The 24968-nt window shown below is 43.9% G+C and overlaps 1 protein-coding gene across 2 annotated transcripts in view; it reads left to right on the forward strand.

The window, feature by feature from the left end:
* Positions 1 to 24968, forward strand: part of HDAC1 (histone deacetylase 1) — a 40510-nt gene that overhangs the window by 2933 nt on the left and 12609 nt on the right. For both annotated transcript variants that reach the window (XM_056556531.1, XM_056556532.1), the window contains exons 2-7: positions 6615 to 6727; positions 8599 to 8716; positions 8793 to 8867; positions 11404 to 11542; positions 11627 to 11768; positions 23399 to 23491. In XM_056556531.1, the coding sequence (XP_056412506.1) occupies positions 6615 to 6727; positions 8599 to 8716; positions 8793 to 8867; positions 11404 to 11542; positions 11627 to 11768; positions 23399 to 23491 (680 nt within the window). The remainder of the gene's footprint in view (positions 1 to 6614; positions 6728 to 8598; positions 8717 to 8792; positions 8868 to 11403; positions 11543 to 11626; positions 11769 to 23398; positions 23492 to 24968) is intronic.

Below are 24968 nucleotides of genomic sequence, written 5' to 3' on the forward strand. Positions count from 1 at the left end.
TTCTTTCTGGTTTGGATGCGCTTAATGGGTGCCGGCGGGTCCGTCGCACAGGTGTGTCTGAGAGGCCGTGGTGTAGCTGTATATGTTTGGATCTTTACATCTACTTCTGGTTCTGTTTAAAAAGTAAGACAGAATTTATCAAACCATTAACCCCTTAACGACGAAGGATGTATATTTACGTCCTCCGCGGGGTCACGCGCATATCGGGTCGGTCCCGGCGGCTATAAACGGCCGGAGCCCGCGGCTAATACAAGACATCACCGATCGCGGTGATTCCCTGTATTAACCCTTCAGACACGGCAATCAAAGCTGATCGCCGCGTCTGAAGTGAAAGTAACACGGCTGCTCTGTCGGGCTGTTCAGGACAGCCGCGGTGAAATCGCGGCGTCCCGAACAGCTTACAGGACACCGGGAGGGCCCTTACCTACCTCCTCGGTGTCCGATCAACGAATGACTGCTCCGTGCCTGAGATTAGGGATCGACCGATATCGTTTTTTTTAGGGCCGATACCGATAATCTGTGGAGGTTAGGGCCGATAGCCGATAATTTATACCAATATTCCGGTATAAGTTATCAGCTATTTACCCCCTCTTCCCCTGCAGATAATTGATTTAAAGTGGGCGCTTTAAATCAATGAACTGCAGCGGCTTTTGCGGTGCCATAGACGGCCACCCGCTTATCTCCCACTGTCTGTCCGGGGGTCCTGAATCCTATCACCGCGACCGCCGCACCGCTCCGCGCCCCCTACCTCCCCACTGCGTCGCACCGCACCCCCCACCCCCATTGCCTTCCCCATCCCCGGTTTCATAATTACCTGTTCCCGGGGTCCACTCTACATCTGGCTCCAGTGGTGTCCTCCTGAGCTGTCACTGTGCGCACTGACGGTGACGTTGCGTCACGTCACTCGTCATTGCGCGCAGCGTAACGCAGCAGGAGCCAGAAGTAGCGTTGACCCCCGGGAACAGGTAATTATAAAACCGGAGAGGCAATGGGGTAGGGATGTAAGAAAAAATCGATTCTCGCGATAATCGCGATTTTTCATTTGCCGATACAGAATCGATTCAAAATATTTTTTTTTAGGGATGTGAAATTTTTATCTGCGGACGCCCGTATCTTACCTGCCAACGAGCCCGCGGAGCTCCGGTACAGGTGTTCGGTCCCCGGGCTGTATTCTTCTTACTTCCTGTTAGTCCGGCACGTCACATGGAGCTTCAGCCTATCACCAGCCGCAGCGATGTCCCGCCTCCGCTGGTGATAGGCTGAAGCTCCATGTGACGTGCCGGACTAACAGGAAGTAAGAAGAATACAGCCCGGGGACCGAACACCTGTACCGGACTGTACCGGAGCTCCGCGGGCTCGTTGGCAGGTAAGATAAAGTGTGTTTTATTTTATTTTGCAGCCCGGACGGGATAACATGAGAAAAGTGAGCACCGGAGTACTAGATCGCCGCTGTCAAAGCTGACAGCGGCGTCTATTGGGATCTATGAATGCTCCCAGGTGGGCGATATATCGCGATATATCGCGATGTATCGTCACCTAGACGGTATCGCGATATATCGGGATATATCAAATCGCCACACTGGTATCGCGAATCGAATCGCCAAATTCTTGGCGATTCACACCCCTACAATGGGGCCGCGGAGGGTCGGTGGGGGGGCGGGGCATTATCGGCATATTGGCAAGGTAATTGCCGATACCGATAATGCCCAAAATCGTGATTATCGGCCAACCGATAATCGGTCGATCCCTACCTGAGATGCAGACAGGAGCAGTCAAGCGTCAATAACGCTGATCACAGGCATGTTAATACACGCCAGTGAACAGCATGAGATCAGTGAGTGCAGTGTTATAGGTCCCTATGGGAGCTATAACACTGCAAAAAGAAGTGTTAATAAAGGTCATTTAACCCATTCCCTAATAAAAGTTTGAATCACTCCCCTTTTCCCATAAAAAATAAAATAAAAGTGTAAATAAAAATAAACATGTGGTATCGCTGTGTGCGTAAATGTCCGAACTATAAAAAGCGTATTTTTGGTCACTTTTTATACCATTAAAAAGTTATCAATAAGTCCGATCAAAACAAAAATCATACCGATAAAAACTTCAGATCACGGCACAAAAAATGAGTCCTCATACCGCCCTGTACGTCGAAAAATAAAAAAGTTATAGGGGTCAGAAGATGAAATTTTTAAACGTATAAGTTTTCCTGCATGTAGTTATGATTTCTTTCCCCCGGAAGTACTACAAAATCCAACCTATATAAGTAGGGTATCATTTTAACCATTTGGACCTATAGAATAATGATAAGGTGTAATTTTTACCGAAATATGCACTGCGTAGAAATGGAAGCCCCCAAAAGTTACAAAATGGCGTTTTTTTTCTTCGATTTTTGTCGCACAATGATTTTCTTTTTCCGTTTCGCCGTGAATGTTTGGGTAAAATGACTAATGTCACTGCAAAGTAGAATTGGTGACACAAAAAATAAGCCATCATATGGATTTTTAGGTGGAAAAATGAAAGGGTTATGATTTTTAAAAGGTAAGGAGGAAAAAACGAAAGTGCAAAAAACTGAAAAACCCTGCGTCCTTAAGGGGTTAAAACCCTCTTTTTTTTTTTTTTTTTTTTTTTTTTTTTTTTTTTTTTTCCTTAAAGCGTACGCATCAGGTCCCAAAATAAAAAAAAAATTTTTAAATATCACTCAGTTCCTAATCCTGACCATGTACATCTAATTTTTGTGTCTAGCACCATTTATTTATTTATTTTATTACACTTTTAATTAAGCTCACTAGTCTGAATTCCTCTCAAAGGGAGGGGGTGTGGCCTCACTGAAGGTCTCGGCCCCCTCCCTCAGTATGCTGTCTGCTCACATCTCCCCTAGCATTAGCAAAACTACAACTCCCAGCTTGTCCTCACTGACAGTAGCCATACACAAGCTGACAGTCGGAGGATTTTTCCTCCAGCTATGAGCCCTGCACTCACAGCTGTCAATCAAGGAAGTGTGTCCATGACATAGGTGATGACGCATGGACACAGCAGGACTAGTATGTGTCCAAGCAGGCAGGGGGAGCAGTTGTTTGACTGTGTTTTTCAGTATGAAATACAGAACATTTTCTAATGAAAGCAATTACAAAATCTATTGGTTATACATGCTTTACAACATATCAAAAGTTTTTGTATCTGACAGTGCTCATTTAGAGACACATATCAGATTTGAAAAAACGCACTGGGTCATATAGGCCAAAACTAGCTGGGTCATGAAGGGATTAAGATGGCCACCCCACCACACAAATGAGGGCTCATTTTTGCACCGTCGTCTGTAGTTTTTATCGGTACCATTTTTTTTTTTTTATGGGACTTTTTGAATGCTTTTTATTTTTATGGTATATGAAGTGACCAAAAATGCACAATTTTGGACTTTGGTATAATTTTTTTTTACGTTTACGCCATCAACTGTGCGGTTTAGCTAACCTTATATTTTAATAGTGCAGACATTTACGCACGCGGCGGTACCACATATGATTTTTATTCATTATTACATTATTTTATTTAAAAAATGGGGAAAGGGGGGTGATTTAAATATTTTAATAGGGAAGGGGTTAATGAACTTTTATTAAATTTTATTTATTTTTTACACTTTTTTTTTTTTTTTTTTTGCCCAACAACATGCAACAACGTGCAACCTTCTGATTGCATTCACTGATCAGTGCTATGCCATTGCATAGCATTGCATTGATCAGTGTAACCGGCGATCTGCTGCTTTAGCCAGGCATAGAGCAGTAGATCGCCAATTGGACGATGGAGAGGTAGGCGAGGACCCTCCTGTCGTCTGGTAAGCTGATCGGGACATCGCGATTTTGTCGCGAAAGTCCCGATTAACTCCGCTGAGCTGCCAGGATTCTTTTACTTTCGCTTTAGACGCTGCAATCAACTTTGTTCGTGGCGTCTAAAGGGTTAATGCCGGGCATCAGCTGCCTGTAGCAACCAAGACCCAACGGGTTTAACCCATTCTCCGCCGGTGACAATGGTTTAAACCTGTTAACCTGGACCAGGGCGTACAGGTATGCCCTGAGTCCTTAAGGATCGGGGATGCAGGGCGTATGCATACGCCCTGCGTCCCCAAGAGGTTAAAACATGGGCAAAGATTTCTAACATTCTCTCCACTTTATTATGGGGTATTGAGTGCAGAATGATGGGTAGTGTGTTTTTTTTTTTTTTTTTTTGCCTACTTATCTTTTGAACAAGTTTGTATCAGTCCTGGTGCTGACACCCCCCACCAATCGCTAAACTGAAGAGGCAAAAGGGCATGGCTGCATGCACTGTGCCCCTTTATCTCCTCTCTGTTCAGTTAAAGCAAGCTGTGTACAGAATTGATAGAAGCCTGATAGTCTTCCATTGTATTTCCATATACCACTCGCTTTAGCTGTACAGAGCGTAGAGAACAGTGCTTCTGCACTCTCATTTTAGCGATTGGTTGGGGTCTCTGCACCTGGACCTCCATTAATACAAATTTTCTTATGTGTTATCTAATTTGACTAAGAAGTGACTTCAATCACAAGGTTGACAGTCATACAAAAGGAAGAACTACAGAACTTCCTGGGTGGAGGGATGAGAGAACTGTGGCTGATAAAGGACTTACATATTTTGGAATAGGATATTGGAAAAGTGTTTAACTTTGCTTCACTGCTCATTGTTCAAAACTACTTTTATCAATTCAATGTGATCTGTAACATTTTTGTAAAGTCATGACTCCTTACACCCAAAAAAGATCTAAAGTCTTACCAACTAGGTGTCCCACTTCTCTGCAATCTACTGTCCACTGCCTATTAGGCTCAGTCTGTCTCTAGTAAAGGAGACCCTGATGGAATACAGGAAATGGGGTGCAGGGCTTAGCTAATGCTGTGTCTGTTAGAGAGCCTGGGTTGGTTACCATCACTCTGTTTGCATGTTTCCATCCTCCAGATAGTCCCAACTGTTCCTAAAAGGCCAATCAAGGCTTCCTTTTCATCCCAGCAGCAGTTCAGTGATTATTGAAACTTATCTATTTTTCTCGAGGAGAAGCAATCCCTGTACACGTTAGACAGGCAATCAGTTTAGATTCTAATTTTATTTAGGACTGCAGCTAACGATTATATTAATAATCGATTAGTTGTCGATTATTTTATCGATTAATCAGAAAAAAACGTCAAAATGCCAAAATAAGGGGCTGATTCTACTTGAAGAATTATGTACAATTATGTGACCAAACAGCAATTTTGGACTTTTTACATTTTTTTTTTTTTTTTTTTTTTTTTTACGTTTACGCCGGTTGCTATACAGAGTCATTATTAATGATCCTGTAGAGAAACCTGTGTAAATTTGATATTGCTGCATGGGTAACTGTCTGAACTATTAAAATAAAATGTTAATGATTTAATAACATTTAATTTTAATAGTTCAGACAATTAGCCATGTATAGTAATAGTAAAAGGGGGAGCTAATTTTTATTGGGGGAGCGGTTTATTTAAATTTTTGTTTTTATACTTTACACTTTTTAAATAGCACTCCTATACACATAGGGATGTTTTCAGACTGCAGAGCATTGCACCAAACCCATATCTGTAGTACAGACTCTAGGATGCAAATGCTCTGCACCCCTCCCCCCAATGTGTATAGCAGTGTATATGTACTATACACACTGTTTTACCCATGGGGGTATGTGCACAGCATTGCATCCTTGTGTCTGTACTACAGACACAAGGGTGCAATGCTCTGCACATACCCCCATGTTTATATTAGTGTAAGTGTGTACTACATGCACACTGCTATACACATGGTAGTATGTGCAGAGCATTGCACCCTAGTGTCTACCGCAGACACAAGGGTGCAATGCTCTGCTATACACATAGGGGTATATGCAGTGTGTGCAGAGCATTGCACCCCTATGTCTGTAGTACAGACACTAGGATGCAATGCTGTGCACATACTGCCATGTGTATAGCAGTGTATGTGCAGAGCATTGCATCCTAGTGGCTGACACTAGGGTGCAATGCTCTGCAGATACCCCCCCCCCCCCCCATGTGTATGTCAATATGCAATAACTGCAGTAACAGGGGCAGGGCGCATTAAACTGCAGGAAACTGTCCTACCGGCGGCAGTAGTACGGAGTCCTCCGCGGCAGGCTGAGGAGGCATAATACAGAGCGTCGACAAGCGGTGGGGGAGGAGAACAGAGAAGCAGCACTCGATTGGTGAGCAGTGGATAGCGGAGGGTGGGTCAGGGGACTTAACTAATATAACAGGGGCTGCGCGTGACCGCGCGGCCGCAGCACCGTTATGACAGCTGGCGCCCGGACAACGAATCGGCCGATTATTCGATAACGGGATTCGTCTACAACGAATCCAGTTATCGAATTTCATCGAATAACATCGATTAATCGTTTCAGCCCTAATTTTATTATTCATCTTGTGCCATTTTAGAAAAACTTCTTGCAAGTATGCGAGACCTAAATGGCCCTTATCTGTTATAACAGCAAAACCTACACATTTTAACTTCCTACCTTGTTTCTAGCCGCACTAGCCTGTTTGTTTTTACACTATATGTATGATCCAATCTCATGACCTGTCTTATTTTTATAGGAGATGTTGGCAACTATTATTATGGGCAGGGACATCCTATGAAGCCTCACAGAATTCGTATGACACACAATCTGCTTTTGAACTATGGACTCTACCGCAAGATGGAAATCTATGTAAGATCATGGTATAGATGATAAGGGGGGAAATTGTGACAAGCATATACACAGGGATCAATTCTAGGGTATCTAATAGCTGGATATGTTTTCTGTAATGTCCTTTGTAACTGTCCTTTGACAATGCACATTAAAAAGATACTATAATATAAATGTGAACAGTGACTCTTTTGGAAGTTCACGTAGTGGCTGCACCTGGAGACCTGTATTCTGTATTTGAAGGGGTTGTCGAAGCAGAAACAAGCACTATGTGCATACATTTGATGGCCACAGACTACCGTATATACTCGAGTATAAGCCGAGTTTTTCAGCACGATTTTTCGTGCTTAAAACGCCCCCCTCGGCTTATACTCGAGTGAACTCTCCTCCTGTCAATCCCTTCATCAGTGGTCTTCAACCTGTGGACCTCCAGATGTTGCTAAACTACAACTCCCAGCATGCCCGGGCAGCCATTGGCTGCCCGGGCATGCTGGTAGTTGTAGTTCTGCAACATCTGGAGGTCCGCAGGTTGAAGACCACTGGTGAAGGGATTGACAGGCGGTGATGATGACGGGGGTCTGGATGATTACATGGGGGAGGGGGGGGGGGTGATGTATTTCATCAACCTAGACTTATAGTGGGGTCAATACATTTTCCTGGGTTTTGCGGTATAATTAGTGGCCTCAGCTTATACTTGAGTATATACGGTTCCTGGTTGCCACTCATCTGGCTTTCAGCACCCCTGATAAATGGCTGATTTTGCTGAGCAAACAGTGGTTAGCAACGTACTTACCTGTAGGTGTTCAAAGCCTCCATAGCAGGGCTTCTATTTGTTCTTACTCAGACAAGATTACATTAACGGGTTCTGTTTCAATGACTTTAACCCCCTGTCCCAGAACACCGTTTATAAACGGCACTGCGGCACGGCAGGTTTATGAAGCGAGCTCAGGAGCTGAGCTTGCATCATACCCGCATGGTCACCCCCTTTTTCCATAAAAAAAAAAAACTATGAATATAAACGTGGTATCGCCACGTGCGTAAAATGTCCGAACTATAAAAATGTTAATTAAACCGCACAGTCATTGGTGTACACGTAAAAAAAATTCAAAAGTACAAAATAGCGTATTTTTTGGTCACTTTTTATACCATAAAAAAATGAATAACAAGTGATCAAAAAGTCTGATCAAAACAAAAATGGTACCGATAAAAACTTCAGATCATGGTGCAAAAAATTAGTCCTCATACCACCCTGTTATAGGGGTCAGAATAGGATATTTAAACATTAAACGTATTAATTTTCCTGCATGTAGTTATGATTTTTTTTTTTTAGTAAAACAAATCAAACCTATATAAGTAGGGTATCATTTTAATCGTATGGACCTACAGAATAATAAGGTGTCATTTTTACCGAACAATGCACTGCGTAGAAACGGAAGCCCGTAGACTACTGATGTCATTACAAAGTAGAGTTGGTGGCGCAAAACACAAGCCATCATATGGGTCTGTAGGCGCAAAATTGAAAGGGTTATGTTTTTGTTTTTTTTAATGGTGTAGGGAAAAAAGGAAAGTGCAAAAATGAGGGGGAGCTGTCCTTAAGGGGTTAATGCATCTCTGGAAATATGAATCTTTTTCAATTTTAAAAGATCGAATAGTTTCTTTAAAAAAAAAATGTGAGTCTTAGTCAGACACAATACATTAGCGTTCAGTTCAATTGTTTTGTGCTGCAAAAATGGCAATCTCAGCCTGGGCAACTCTTCTAGTGTCATTAGAGAGCGTGTGACATGACATTGATATATAGAGCGGATGAAAAACAAATAATTTTATTTAAAAAATAAGTAACTCTGACAGGCACAAGTTACAAATGCTTTTGTACCAATTTCTATTTTTAACAGAGACCTCACAAAGCTAATGCAGAAGAGATGACAAAATATCACAGTGATGATTACATCAAATTTCTTCGCTCCATTAGGCCAGATAACATGTCAGAATACAGCAAGCAGATGCAGAGGTGTAAGTTTTCCTCTAGAGCACCTTCAGTAAAATTTGAGAAGTTAAATATTTAAATAACATTTTTCTCTTTCTACAGTTAACGTTGGGGAGGACTGTCCAGTGTTTGATGGACTGTTTGAGTTCTGCCAGTTGTCAACAGGGGGCTCTGTAGGTACGTCCCTTAACCTCTTCTACTGGCATGCCTTTGGGGCCTTAACCTCTTAAGGATCAAGCCCATTTTGACCTTAAGGACTAGGCCAATTTTATTTTAGCTTTTTCGTTCTTTCCTTTTCTCTCCTTTTTAAAAATCTTAACTCATTTTATTTTTTATTTTCATATTTTCATCCACAGACCCATATGAGGGCTTGGTTTTTATTTATTTATTTATTTTTTCCCCGACCAGTTGTCGTTTTTGTAATATTGCTCATTTTACCATAAATTGTATGGCGCAACAAAAAAATATTTGTTTGGGGAAATTGAAAAGCAAACCGCAATTTTGGAAGGTTTTGTTTTAACGCTGTACAATTTGCAGTAAAAATGACATGTTCTTTATTCTGTGGGTCAATACGATTAGTGACACCAATGATTATATACTTTTCTGTTATTGTACCGCTTAAAAAAAAAAAAAAAAAAATTTTGACCAAATTAGTACAGTGCCCCCCCCCCCCCCCCTCCCCTCCCTCCCTCCCTCCCCCTCAGACCTACGATGGCCCCAACATACGATGGTAGCATCAACATACGATGCTTTTGTATGTCTGGTCCACCGCATAAACGGCTATCCGGCAGCGCAGACTACTTCAGCTGCTGCAGGATAAGGTGCCCCGTGTGGTCTGGTGAGTGTCACTCACCTGTCCCCGGCGCTCCGGACTGTCCTCTTCGGGATCCTCTGCATCGCCGTCGCTCTGTCGTCATCATCACGTTGCCGTGGACGCTGTCCCGTTGTCCAATAGGAGCGGCGTGCACAGCGGCGTGATGAAGAGCAATGTTCCCGGCCAGCAGAAACGGTCTGTAGCGGCGGGGACACCCTGAGGACACTGCGACAGCGATGGAGGGTGACATCCAGGGCAGCGGTGACGGTCCGGAGCGGCAGGGACAGGGGAGTATAACTTCCTATTCTTTTAATTGCACGGATCCCCCAACAAACGATGGTTCATTTGGAACAGATTATCATCGTATGTTGAGGGATCACTGTACATTTAAAATCCCACTATTTTGTTGACCTATAACTTTTTTCAATTTTCTTTCTTAGCGGCGGTATGAGGGCTCATTTATTGCGTCATGATCTTTACTTTTTATTGATACCGCATTTGTGTATATAAAACATTTATCATTTTTTTATTATACATTTTTTTGGGAATAAAATGTGACAAAGCTGCAATTTTGGACTTTTTTACGTTCACCGTACGGGATACCAAATATGTTAACTTCTGGAAGGCAGATCAGTGCAGAAGATGCCAGGAGGGCGGCATCTGAGGGGTTAATGGCGGACATCCGCGCGATTGCTATCAGCAGCCGAGACCTGTCGCGCATGACCCAAGCATTGCTCTGATGCTCGCGGTCACGTATAAGACGTAAATGTACGTCCTGGTGCACGAAGTACCACCGCACCTGGATGTAAATTTACGTCCGTGGTTGTTAAGGGGATTAATGCCCAAGCATGCATGTAATAAATACATTTTATTATACCTTTTTATTTATTTTTTTTTCTCAATCGGTGATAGAAGGGCTTGCTTTGTTTTGTTTTTTTGCAGGACAAGTTATAATTTTTAATGCCACCATTTTGAGGTCCATATCATTTATTGGTTTTATTAACTTTGTTTGTATAGGTTCATTTTTACTGCGTTGCCATAATAGAAGTATAAAAAAAAAAATTAGGGTTGTCACATATTAAGGGCTCATTCACACGACGGATTTTTGCGTATTAGAAAGGGGGCAGGCTCTCCGCGGCTGTCCACAGAAGATTTTCGGCTGCGGAAATTCCGTTTGTTTTTCAAGCCTGTTGGTGATAAGTGTGTGGTGTTGTTGTTTTTGGTTTCCCAGATTGGTAGAGCCACGCTGCATTACTCTAGCCCTGCCATAAACATGGCAGAGTGGAATAAAAGGTGTAGCTGTGGTTATAAGTGGTTGAGGAGAATCTGTTAGCACAGAAAACGTCCACTGGGCAGCTTCTTTCTAGCTATGAGACGTGTTAATCAAAGCGAATCAGGCATTGAAAATCCGAATGTGTGTTGCTGGAAATATATTTCTCCCTGAGCCTGGAACCTGTTAAAACTAGTCTACAGCAAAGTTCCCAATTATTTTAAGCTTGAGACATGTTGTGCTAAAGCGTCTTGCAGCATACCAACGTTTAGTGGTTCTGGACCTTTGGGTGTGAAATCAATTAATGGGGCTATCCAGAAATAGAAAAAGTAAATTTCTTTCAAAAACAGCACTACACCTAACCTCAGGTTGTGCATGGTATTAAACTTGGCTCCATTTTCTTGAATGGACTATAGCTGCTATACCACTCGCACCCTGAGGAAATGTGTGGTGCTGTCTTTTAGAAGAAATCAGCTCTGCTTTTCTCATCCTGTGTCCAGTCATATGCCACTGGCATAGTAAGCAGATGCAACGGTGTCCTGAAAGGGAAGTCTCATTCTTTTCTTAAAATAAACTACTTTTTCATAAATGCCTTTCTCCTCATGAGTGTTTTTATTTTTCCTTGGCAGCAAGTTCTGTGAAGTTAAACAAGCAGCAAACGGATATTGCTGTAAACTGGGCCGGTGGACTGCATCACGCCAAGAAGTCTGAGGCTTCAGGATTTTGTTACGTTAATGATATCGTCCTTGCCATTTTGGAACTATTAAAGTATGTATGCATTGTAATGAATTTAGCTTGGTACAGAATGGTGTTATTTTCTGATGGTATTCAATGCTGTCTTATCTGCTACAGATATCATCAGCGGGTACTGTACATCGATATTGATATTCACCATGGTGACGGTGTGGAGGAAGCCTTTTATACCACTGACAGAGTTATGACTGTTTCTTTTCACAAGTATGGAGAGTATTTTCCAGGCACTGGGGACTTGAGGGTGAGTATGAAAGACACTAATGTACCGAGGGGGGGGGGGGAAGCATATGCCAGTTAAAGACTATAGGCACCTTTCTAGACCTTTTTATTGGAATGTAAATATATTATACAGTTTTATGAAATGAAACATTTCTGATTGGTTGTAAGTAGAGGGGTACTCAGTGGAATAATTATTATAATTTATTTTTTTATTTTTTATGAACTGGTGCCAGAAAGTTTAACCCCTTGGGGACTGAGCCCATTATAACCCTAAGGACGGGAGCATTTTTATCAAATCTGACCTTTCACTTTAAGCATCAATAACTTATAAATTTGATTCCAAGATTGTTTTTCTTATTTTTTTTTTGTGACATATTTTACTTTGTGGTAAATTTACATTGAAATTTGCATCATTTCTTGGTGAGAAATTCCCAAATTTCAGGAAAAATTTGAAAATATTGCATTTTTCTAACTTTGAAGCTCTCTGCTTGTAAGGAGAATAGACATACCAAATAAATTATATATTGATTCACAAATACAACATGTCTACTTTGTTTGCATCATAAAGTTGACATGTTTTAACTTTTTCAAGACATTAGAGGGCTTCAAAGTATAGCAGCAATTCTTCCCGAAAATGTAAAAATCTGAATTTTCCAGGGACCACTTAAGTTTAGAAGTGAATTTGAGGGTCTTTATGTTGGAAATCCACTATAATGGACCCCATTATGAAAACTGCGCCCTTTTTTTTTCATTTTTACAAGAGGTAAAAAGGAAATGCCTCATGTGGATGTAAAGTGAACTAGGGGGCTCAGAAAGGAAGGAGCGACAATGGGATTTTGGAGAGTGAATTTGGTTGGAATGGAAGTTGGGGGCTAGGTGCGTTTACAAAGCCCCTGTGGTGCCAGAACAGTGGACCCCCCACATGTGACCCCATTTTTAGAAACTACACCCCTCACAGAATTTAATAAGGGGTACAGTGAGTATTTACACCCCACTGGCGTTTGACAGATCTTTGGAACATTTTTATGGACGACTGTTCAAAAAATGTGATACGTGTGGGGCGTAAATGCTCACTGTACCCCTCATTACATTCCATAAGGGGTGTAGTTTGTAAAATGGGGTCATGTGGAAGGTCCACTGTTCTGGCCCCATGGGGGCTTTGTAAACACACACAGCCTTCAATTCCAGCCTAATTCTCTCTCAAAAAACCCAATGGCGCTCCTTCTCTTCTGAGCATTGTAGTTTGCCCGCAGAGCACTTAACATCCACATATGGGGTATTCCCTTACTCAGAAAAAAAAATGGGGTTACAAAATTTGGGAGGCTTTTTTCCTATTACCCCTTTTGAAAATGAAAAAATTGGGGTAACATCAGCATTTCAGGGGGAAAAACAAATTTGTCCAACTTTAACGAAAATTTGTCAAAGACCTGTGGGGTGTTAAGGCTCACTATACCCCTTGTTACATTCCGCGAGTGATGTAGTTTCCAAAATTTCTTGCATTCATGTCAGACCTGCTGTAACGATCAGCCACCCCTGTGCAAATCACCAATTTAGGCCTCAAATGTACATGGCGCGCTCGCTCCTGAGCCATTTAGTTCGTTCGCAGAGCATTTTACGTCCACATATGGGGTATTTCCGTACTGCGTTAGAATTTTTTGGGGTCTTTTGCTCTTATCTTTTGTGGAAATGAAAAGTATGGGGCAATACCAGCATGTTAGTGTAAAAATGTAAATTTTTTGACACTAACATGCTGGTGTAGCCCCCAACTTTACCTTTTCATAAGGGGTAAAAGGAGAAAAATCCTCAAAATTGTAAAGGAAATACCCCAAATGTCGCCCTATACTGTTGCCTTGAAATACAAACAGGGCTCTGAAGTGAGAGAGCACCATGCGCATTTGAGGCCTGAATGAGGAATTTGCAATAGGGGTGGACCCGGATACAAGGATGGGGCTTGTCTCCACCAAAACCCTACAGCAGTGTTTCCCAAACAGGTTGCCTCCAGCTGTTGCAAGACTCCCAGCCTGCCAGGACAGTCTATGGCTGTACGGCAATACTAGGAGTTGTTGTTTTGCAACAGCTGGAGGCTACGTTTAGGAAACACTGCTGTATGAATTAGACTTTTTTTTTTTTTTTCCATTTTTATTGGGGGGGGGGGGGGGGCTCCATGATGCAGCCGCCGGTCCGGGTAAACCGCCCCCCCCCCAACTGCCATTGGTGGTCGTACTGACTGACCAATGGCAGGGGATAGGAGGAGGTTGCAGCACTGCCACCTCGCTCCTATCCTTTAGGATGGTCGGAGCTGTCTCTTACCCGATTGGCCCAGATCGCCGCAAATCACCAGTCTGAATTGTCCGGCGATGGCCGAAATGGGGGGTGGGGGCGGTCTCATAGATATCAGCAGTCATCCCGGTCCGATCACCGCCCGGAAATACGGAGGGCGTACAGGTACGCCCTCCGTCCTTTAAAGGGGTTCTCGGGTGCTTAAATATCTTATCCCCTATCCAATCGCGCCCCTTCCCATAGGCTTGCATTGAGGGATGGAGCGTGACGTCATACGGGGGCGGAGGAGTGACGTCACACGCCACCGGCCTTGTGGTCGTTGGTAATCAGACCCGGAGCGAACACTCTCCGGGGACTGATTATAAACGGGGTGCCACGTGCATGATCCCGGGGGTCCCCAGAGGCGGGACTCCCGCAATCAGGCATCTTATGGATAGGGGATAAGATGTGTAAGCACCAGAGAACCCCTTTAAGTATCGGGACGCGAGGGGGGGTATCCATACGCACGCTGTCCAACAGGTTAACTGTTTGTAAATTACTTCCCTTAAAAAAATCTTAATCCTTTCGGTACTTTTTAGCAGCTGTTTGCTACAGTGGAAATTCTTTATTTTTTTGAATTTCTTTTTTGTGTTGTCCACAGTGCTCTCTGCTGACACCTGAAGCCAGTGTCAGGAACTGTCCAGAGCAGGAGAAAATCCCCATAGCAAACCTATGCTGTTCTGCACAGTTCCTGGCACGGACAGAGGTGTCAGCAGAGAGCACTGTGAACAACACAAAAAAGAAATTCAAATAGTAAAGAATTTTTCTGTAGCATACAGCTGCTAAAAAGTACCAAAAGGATTAAGATTTTTTCTTTTTTAATAGAAGTAATTTACAAATCTGTGTAACTTTCTGGCACCAGTTCATTTAAAAATAAGTTTTCCACCAGAGCACCCCTTTAACCCCTTAACGACGCAGGACGTATATTTACGTCCTGCGCCGGCTCCCGCGATATATGAAGCGGGATCGCGCCACGATCCTGCATCATATCGCGTCGGTCCCGGCGCTCATCAACGGCCGGGACCCGCGGCTAATACCACACATCGCCGATCGCGGCGATGTGCGGTATTAACCCTTTAGAAGCGGCGGTCAAAGCTGACCGCCGCTTCTAAAGTGAAACTGAAAGTGACCCGGCTGCTCAGTCGGGCTGTTCGGGACCGCCGCGGTGAAATCGCGGCGTCCCGAACAGCTGATCGGACACCGGGAGGGCCCTTACCTGCCTCCTCTGTGTCCGATCGACGAATGACTGCTCCGTGCCTGAGATCCAGGCAGGAGCAGTCAAGCGCCGATAATGCTGATCACAGGTGTGTTAATACACGCCAGTGATCAGCATAGGAGATCAGTGTGTGCAGTGTTATAGGTCCCTATGGGAGCTATAACACTGCAAAAAAAAAGTGTTAATAAAGGTCATTTAACCCCTTCCCTAATAAAAGTTTGAATCACCCCCCTTTTCCCATAAAAAAATAACAGTGTAAAAAAATAAATAAACATATGTGGTATCGCCGCGTGCGTAAATGTCCGAACTATAAAAATATATCATTAATTAAACCGCACGGTCAATGGCGTACGCGCAAAAAAATTCCAAAGTCCAAAAATGCATATTTTGGTCACTTTTTATACCATTAAAAAAATTAATAAAAAGTGATCAAAAAGTAATTCCGATAAAAACTTCAGATCACGGCGTAAAAAATGAGTCCTCATACTGCCCTGTACGTGGAAAAATAAAAAAGTTATAGGGGTCAGAAGATTACATTTTTAAACGTATAAATTTTCCTGCATGTAGTTATGATTTTTTCCAGAAGTGGGACAAAATCCAACCTATATAAGTAGGGTATCATTTTAACCCTATGGACCTACAGAATAATAAGGTGTCATTTTTACCGAAATATGCACTGCGTAGAAACGGAAGCCCCCAAAAGTTACTAAATGGCGTTTTTTTTTCTTTAGCTTTTGTCGCACATTGATTTTTTTTTTTTTCGTTACGCCGTGCATTTTTGGGTAAAATGACTAATGTCACTGCAAAGTAGAATTGGCGACGCAAAAAATAAGCCATAATATGGATTTTTAGGTGGAAAAATGAAAGGGTTATGATTTTTAAAAGGTAAGGAGGAAAAAACGAAAGTGCAAAAAACGGAAAAACCCTGAGTCCTTAAGGGGTTAAGATGTGGACCATGTAATTGATCTATGAAGATTAGTGTCTGGCCCCAGCATTGCCACTTAAATTTTTCCTGGCTGGGCAGTAGGCATACAATGTATACCTCCTGCTCAGCATTAAGTAGGTCCTGCGGCTATATAGGAATGGGCCCCAGCTCAGCAGCAGGCGGCCTTCTGTTCTTGAGTGGGAGTCTGGATTCCCTGGATGTAAAATATTTACAGTCTAGGCCTCACCCTATGCACTTGACCACAAGTAAATATGACCCCAGCCAGGTGCTGGATATTTAACTTTTTTTTTCTGTATAAAACAATTACAAATGTAGACTAACGCATTTTGGGATTCCCCTTCATCAGATTATTAGGATGTCATACAGTCTCACAGGCCTTAAAGGGGAATTCCAGCTTTATACATCCTATCCAAAGGATGGGGGATAAGATGTATGATCGCAGGGGTCCCGCTGCTGGGGACTCCCGCAATCTGGGTGCAGCCTCCAAGACGGGAATGGGACATCACGCCCACGCCCCTAGGGATGTTGCATCACGCCCCTTTCATTCATATCTATAGAGTTGTGGCCATGACGTCGCCTCGCTGTCACTTCCCCGTCTCGTAGGCAGCGCCCCATACAGAATGCTGGGAGCTGCACCGAGATCGTGGGGGTCCCCAGCAGCGGGACCCCTGCGATCATACATCTTATCCCCTATCCTTCTGGAAAGGGGATAGGATGTATAAAGCCGTAATTCCCATTTAAACAGTGAGTGCTGTGGGACTGTATGACATCCTAATAATCTGATGAAGGGGAATAGAGTGCATAGGGTGACGCCTAGACTGTAAATATACTGCTCAAAAAAATAAAGGGAACACTTAAACACAATGTAACTCCAAGTCAATCACACTTCTGTGAAATCACACTGTCCACTCGGGAAACAACACGGACAATCATTTTCACTTGCTGTTATGCAAATGGAACAGACAACAGGTGGAAATTAGAAATTAGAAAGACACCCCCCAATAAGAGTGGTTCTGCAGGTGGTGACCAGACCACTTCTCAGTTCCTATGCTTCGTGGCCGATGTTTTGGTCACTTTTGAATGCTGGCGGTGCTTTTACTCAAGTGGTAGCATGAGATGAAGTCTACAACCCACACAAGTGGCTCAGGTAGTACAGCTCATCCAGGACTGCACATCAAAACAACCTCCAGCAGGCCACAACTGTGTATGTGTCCACTCAAACGGTCAGAAACAGACTCCATGAGGGTCTGACGTCCACAGGTGAGGGTTATGCTTACAGCCTAACACTGCAGGACGTCTGTCATTTGCCAGAGAACACCAAAATTGGCAAATTCGCCACTGGCGCCCTGAAAGCAGGTTCACACTGAGCACATGTGACAAACGTGACCGTCTGGAGACTCCATGGAGAACGTTCTGCTGCTTGCAACATCCTCCAGCATGACAAGTTTGGCAGTGGGTCAGTAATGGTGTGGGGTGACAATTCATTGGGGGGGTCGCACAGCCCTCCATGTGCTTGCCAGAGGTAGCCTGACTGCCATTAGGTACCGAGATGAGATCCTCAGACCCCTTGTGAGACCATATGCTTGTGCAGTTGGCCCTGGGTTCCTCCTTTTGCAAGACAATGCTAGACCTCATGTGGCTGGAGTGTGTCAGCAGTTCCTGCAAGAGGAAGGCATTGATGCTATGGACTGGCCCATCAGTTCTCAGACCTGAATACGATTAAGCACATCTGGGACATGTCTCGCTTGCACCACAGTCTGTCCAGGAGTTGGTGGATGCTTTAGTCCAGGTCTGGGAGGACATCGCTCAGGAGACCATACAGGCACGGGGAGGCCCCACACACTACTGAATCTCATTTTGACTTGTTTGAAGGACATTACATCAAAGTTGGATTATCCTGTAGTGTGGTTTTCCACTTTTGATTTTGAGTGTGACTCCATATCCAGACCTCCATGGGTAGATAAATTTGATTTCCATTGATAATTTTTGTGTGATTTTGCTGTCAGCACATTCGACAATGTAAAAACAAAAGTATTTCGTACGATTAGTTCATTCAGATCTAGGATGGGTTATCTTAGTGTTCCCTTTATTTATTTATTTATTTATTTATTTTTTGAGCAGTGTATTTTACATCCAGGGAATCCAGACTCCCACTCAAGAACAGAAGGCCGTCTGCTGCTGAGCTGGGCCCATTGCAATATAGCCGCAGGACTTACTTAGTGCTGAGCAGGAGGTATACATTGTATGCCTACTGCCCAGCCAGGAAAAATTTAAGTGGCAATGCTGGGGCCAGACACTAATCTGGCACAGATTGCAGGACCCTTGCCATCATACATTTTATCCCCTAAGATGTATAATGCCGGCATACCCCTTTTTAAATATTCACACTTTAAAAAAAAAAAAAAAAAAAATTCTCTGCCACCACTGTGGCCTCCAGCTGAATTCCTAGACGTAACTTAGCACACAATTCCTAAATGTATATACATATAGCCATAGCTACATTTTGTAGTAATGGCTATTCTATATAAATGTATGAATAATGTGCTCTGTTACAACCGGGAATTAAGCTTGAGGCGTAAACACGCTCCTTCCTCCCACAGTGGTGGCGGGAAGGGGTTGTTTAAGGTGAAAATGGGTTTGGTCCTTAAGGTGTTAAAGACCAGAGCATTTTTTGCACATCTGACCACTGTCACTTTAAACATTAATAACTCTGGGATGCTTTTCCTAATCATTCTGATTCCGAGATTGTTTACTTGTAACCTATTCTACTTCAACATGGTGGTAAATTTTCCATGTCACATTTTGGAAGCCCTGTGGAGCCAGAACAGCAATAATAACCCCAACATGGCATACTATTTTGGAAACTACACCCCTCAAGGAACGTAACAAGGGGTCCAGTGAGCCTTAAAACCTCACATGTATTTCACGACTTTTTGTTAAAGTTTGATGTGCTAATGGATGTTTTTTTGTCTTTCACTAAAATGCTGGTTTCTCCCAAATTTTACATTTTTAGAAGGGGTAATAGGAGAAAATCCTCCCCCCCCCCCCCCCCCCCAAAAAAAAAGTAACCCCATATCTTCTGAGTATGGAAATACCCCATGTGCAGACATCAAGTGCTCTGCATAGCGAACTACAATGCTCAGAAGAGAAGCGCCATTGAGCTTTTAGAGAGAGAATTTGGTTGGATTAAAAGTCAGGGGCCATGTGCATTTACAAAGCCCCCGTTGTGACAGAACAGTGGACCCCATTTCAGAAACTACACCCCTCACTGAATTTATTAAGGGATGCAGTGAGTATTTACACCCCACTGGCATTTGACAGATCTTTGGAACAGTGGGCTGTGAAAATGAACAATAAAATTAATTTTCACGGACCACTGTTCCAAAAATCTGTCAGACACCTGTGGGGTGTAAATGCTCACTTTACCCCTTATTACATTATGTGAGGGGTGTAGTTTCCAAAATGGGGTCACATGTAGTGGAGGGGAGTCCACTGTTCTGGCACTATGATGGCTTTGTAAACACACGTGGCCTTCAATTTCGGACACGTTCTCTCTCTAAAATCCCAATGGAGCTCCTTCCATTCTGAGCATTGTAGTTCGCCAGCAGAGCACTTTACATCCACATATGGGGTATTTCCATACTCAGAAGAAATGGGGCTACAAATATTGGGGGCTTTTTTCCTATTTTCCCTTGTAAAAATTTGTTAAACATCTGTGGGGTGTTAAGGCTCACTATACCCCTTGTCACGTTCCGTGAGGGGTGTAGCTTGCAAAATGGGGTCACATGTGGGTATTTTGCATTTGTCAGAACTGCTGTAAAATCAGCCACCCCCTGTGCAAATCCCCAATTTAGACCTCAAATGTACATAGTGCACTTTCACTTCTGAGCAAATTTCAGGGGGGGGGGGGGTTTCCTTTTACCACTTGTGAAAATTAAAAGTATGGGACAACACCAGCATGTTAGGGTTAAAAAGAATATATATAAAAATTTACACTAATATGCTGGTGTAGATCCCAACTTTAACTTTTCATAAGGGGTAAAAGGAGAAAAAATTTGTAACTCCATTTCTCCCGAGTACGGAAATACCCCATATGTGGCCCTAAACTGTTGCCTTGAAATACGACAGGGCTCCAAAGTGAGAGTGCCATGCGCATCTGAGGCCTATTATGGGGATTTGCTTCAGTCACCAAAAAATACCTGATGGCAGTGTTTCCCAAACAGGGTGTCTCCAGCTGTTGCAAAACTCCCAGCATGCCTTAACAGTCGCTGGCTGGCAATATTGGGAGTTGTTGTTTCGGAAACACTGCCGTTCAATGTTTTTTTTTAGTGGGGGAGAGAGACGGTGTATATGTAGTGTTTTTTACTTTTTAATTTGTGTAGTGTTTTTAGGGTACATTCACACGGGCAGGGTTACAGGGAGTTTGAGCTGCGGCGGAAAATCTACCGCATCTCAAACTTGCAGCAGAAAACTCGTTGTAAACCCGCCCGTATGAATGTACCCTCTACATTCACATGAGTGGAGGGGGGAACCTTCAGCTGTTGCAAAACTACAACTCCCAGCATGCACTGACAAGACCATACATGCTGGGAGTTGTAGTTATGCAACAGCTGGAGGCACATTGGTTGCAAAGCAGTTTGTTACTTAACTCAGTGTTTCGCAACCAGTGTGCCTACAGCTGTAGCAAAACTACAACCCCCAGCATGTACGGTATATCAGTGCATGCTGTGAGTTGTAGTTTGCAACAGCTGGAGGTACACTGGTTGCGAAATACTGAGTTAGGTAACAAACTTCTTTGCAACCAGTGTGCCTTCAGCTGTTTGTTGAAAAACTACAGCTCTCAGCATACACTTAGTCGAAGGGCATGCTGGGGCTTGTAGGTATGCAACAGCTGGAGGCCCACTACTGCAACTCCCAGCATGCTCCTTGGTAGTTTGTGCATGCTGGAGGTTGTAGTTATGCAATTGCTGGAGGCACACTTTTTCACAGAATTTTTTTTGCCTCCAGCTGTTGCATAATTACAACTCCCAGCAGGCACAAACTAGCAAAGGGCATGCTGGGAGTTGTAGTAGTGCCTTCTGCTGTTGCATAACAGCTCCCAGCATGCCCTTTTGTGCATGTTGAGTTGTTGCTAAGCAACAACAGGTCAGCCTTACCTCTTGCTGCTCTGCCGGATTCTTCCCCTGCCGCGTTCTCCGCTCCGGCAGCCCTAATCCCGGGGATCAGGGGCCCCCACTCCAAGTACTCCCGGCACCCGCTCTCGCCCTCTGGAATAGGGGTGGAGCAGATGTCGCTAGGGACACCCCCCCCCCCCACAGCAGGAGCAGTTACCTGCCGACAAATCAGGACAATTGTGCCACCTCACTCCTGCTGCTATAGGGTGATAGATGCTGTCCAACACGGCACCTATCGGCCTTTTTTTTTTTTTTTTTTCTTCCGGGTTATCGGGGACCCGATTGAACCAGAATCGCTGCAAATCGCCGATCTGAATTGATTGGTGATTTGCAGCGATCGCCTACATTGGGGGCATCACAGCGAACGGCAGGGACCGGAATTCCCACGGGTGCACAGGTACGCCCTTGGGCCTTTTAAAGGGGGGCGTTATACAGCCTGTATGCTGTGGATCTGTATGCCACATTATCCTAATCTGATTAAGGGACATCTCAAAACGTGATGTTAGGCCATGTTTGTTTGCACCAATAAATTGATCACCCCCCGCCCCCCTCCCCTTTACACAGAACCCAGAAGTAAAACTTTTCTTTTCATCCTGCTGCCTCACATGGAATGAGTGCAGGGCTCTCAAATACCGTATTTATCGGAGTATACCACGCACCGGCCTATAACACGCACCCTCATTTTACCAAGGCTATTTGGGTAAAAAAAGTTTTTTACCCAAATGTCCTTGGTAAAATGAGGGTGCGTGTGTGTGCATGTGCATACCCCGATACACTGTTTCTGACCCCGCCCGCAGAAGCCCCCAGGAAAGGCAGAGGGAGAGAGGCCGTCCCTGCCCGCTCCTCTCCCCCTGCCTTTCCTGGGGTCTAGAGCCCTGCTGCCGCCTCTTCTCTCCCCCTGGCTATCGGTGCCGCTGCCCCTTCTCTCCACCTGGTTATCGGCGCCGGCAATGGGGCAGCGGCGCCGATAGCCAGCGGGAGAGAAAGGGCAGCGGCACCCATTGCCGACGCCGCTGCCCCGTTGCCTCCACCGTGCCTCGGTTTTATCATTACCTGTTGCCGGGGTCGGGTCCGCGCTGTTTCTGGCCTTCGGTGTGGCGTCCCCTGCGTTGTTGCTATGCGCTTTGAGACGCAATGACGAGTGACTTCTTCAATGTGACGTCACTCGTCATTGCGCCGCAACAGGTAATTATACAACCGAGGATGGGGGAGGCAGCAGCGCCAGCAATGGGGCAGCGGCGCCGATAGCCAGGGGGAGAGAAGAGGCGACAGCAGGGTTCTAGACCCCAGGAAAGGCAGGGGGAGAGAAGCGGGCAGCGACGGCCTCTCTCCCCCTGCCTTTCCTGGGGGCATTTGGGGGGTCAGAAAAACCAGGGATGGGGGAGGCAATGGGGCAGTGGCGCCGGCAGTCTCTGGACCCCAGGATAGGCAGGGGCAGAGAAGCCAGCAGCGACGGCAGTTCTCTGCATCTGCAAAAGCCGCTTCAGTTCATTGATTTAAAGCGCCCGCTTTAAATCATTGAACTGCAGCGGCTTATTGGCTTATAACACGCAGATAGATGTTATACGCCGATAAATACGGTACTCTGGGCAGTGTTAAACACTCGCCTTCTTGATCTACTTTTTAGGCTCAAAAACTGCAATGGAAGTTTTCCAGAAAATGGCAGAAAAAAAACCTGTGTGGAGACTTAGCCTTCTAGTGGTGGCATCTGTTTTCATGCATGCCCGATTGAAAATGTTTTAAGGCTGGCCATGCAATAGAAGTGGCTATAAACAGGTCTTATTGATCTATTGGCTGTAATATCCACTCTAAACTTATGTACACACAAATCGGACAAGTTTGCATGTTGCTATATGAGGATGATGCTATGCCATTTAGTCATTGTTTCCCTAAATTGGCTGTTTTTCTATTCCTGAATAACCTCTTTAATGAATATGGCAGATTATTTTTTATATATATTTTATATTTTAGTGGTTGTCTATTCTTTATTTCATTAGGACATTGGTGCTGGAAAGGGTAAATACTATGCAGTGAATTACCCACTTCGAGATGGTATTGATGATGAATCTTATGAAGCAATTTTCAAACCAGTAAGTGATTTTTTTTTATTCATTTTTTTATTTAAAGAGTACCTGTCACCTAACTAAACGTTTAATATATTGTTCCTTATGTTATTATGAGACACTTTGCTATTTTCTTGCTATTTGAATTCTCAACCTTTTTTATGTTTTTAATGTGATTTAAAAAAACGGCCACTAGGTGGCTCTTTTCTGTTCCCTGCACAAGTCAAACAGTTTGGTCTAATCAAATATATATGTAATACAATATATAGCATAAAGAGAATAACTAGAGAGGAAAAAAAAGGGCAAAGCAAGCGTAATACGTTGACCTCAGTAGGAGGGGCAAATGGAAACAAGAGATATGATAGTCTCAGCTCTGTAGAGATTCCTATTCATTCGCATCCCTAAATCCAGTTAGGAACACATCCAACAGTAATTCTGATGAGGGCATCTTCAAACAAACCATAAATCTTGTAGTAGTTTACAAGAAGGAATTCAAACCTGGACAATTTGTCAGGATTATGAATGTCTAGAACCAATAAGTCCCAGGCTAACCAGGAAACAAACATGACTAAGACAGAAAGACAAGGGAGGGTCAACCAGACACAAAAGGACAAAGACGGGAAGAAGGGTAAGAAATGAGAGAAGGGGAAAGAGGAAAAAAAAGGCGGGGAGTTCATGTGTCCTAGAGTAATCAAGGAAAATTACTTAAATACTCCATCCAAGGCTGCCATGTAGCATCAAATGTCTTTTGTTTATAGTTGTCCATAATCCAATTTAATTTAGAGCGGAAAAGCTGGAAAGGGACAGAAGTCTATTTCCAACTAGTCGCTATAGCAATTTTGGCAGCCCAAAAGATGTAATCGATAAGTTTGCTTCCCCTTTAGAGATGTTAGGTATTGGTGCATTTAACAATGCTTGCTCGGGAGATTTAGTAAGGTTGAGACCTGTAACAGAAAATATAAAATGGTATAAATGTATCCAGAAGCGTCTAACGCGTGATTCCCACCAAATGTGGTACATAGTACCCGTTTGTTGGCATTTACGAAAGCCAAGAGGGGAGGCTGAGGGGTATATCTTGGCAATTCTTACTTGTACCACCTAAGCAGAACTTTCCAGCCCGCTTCCTGCAAGGACGTGTTAATAGAAAGTTTAGAGGTGACAATAGCGCGATTAGCCCAATCTTTTAGCCCAGTTGATCTTCCCAGGTCCTCCTCCCAAGCCAACATATACGGAAGCTTAGTAGCAGATACCAAAAGTATACCATAGATGGACCCTCTACCATCCGAAGCATTGAAGCAAAGGGATTCGTATGGGGTGTGACAGGTGATATCAGCTCCTGATTTTTCAGACTAGATAAAAAAAAATTAGATATTTGATTATAACAAAACAGTTTAACCCCTTAACGACGCAGGACGTATATTTACGTCCTGCGCCGGCTCCCGCGATATGAAGCTCATCAACGGCCGGGACCCGCGGTTAATACCACACATCGCCGATCGCGGCG

This window comes from Hyla sarda, chromosome 2, assembly GCF_029499605.1.
Source record: "Hyla sarda isolate aHylSar1 chromosome 2, aHylSar1.hap1, whole genome shotgun sequence".
In the NCBI taxonomy this organism is placed as follows: Eukaryota; Metazoa; Chordata; class Amphibia; order Anura; family Hylidae; genus Hyla; species Hyla sarda.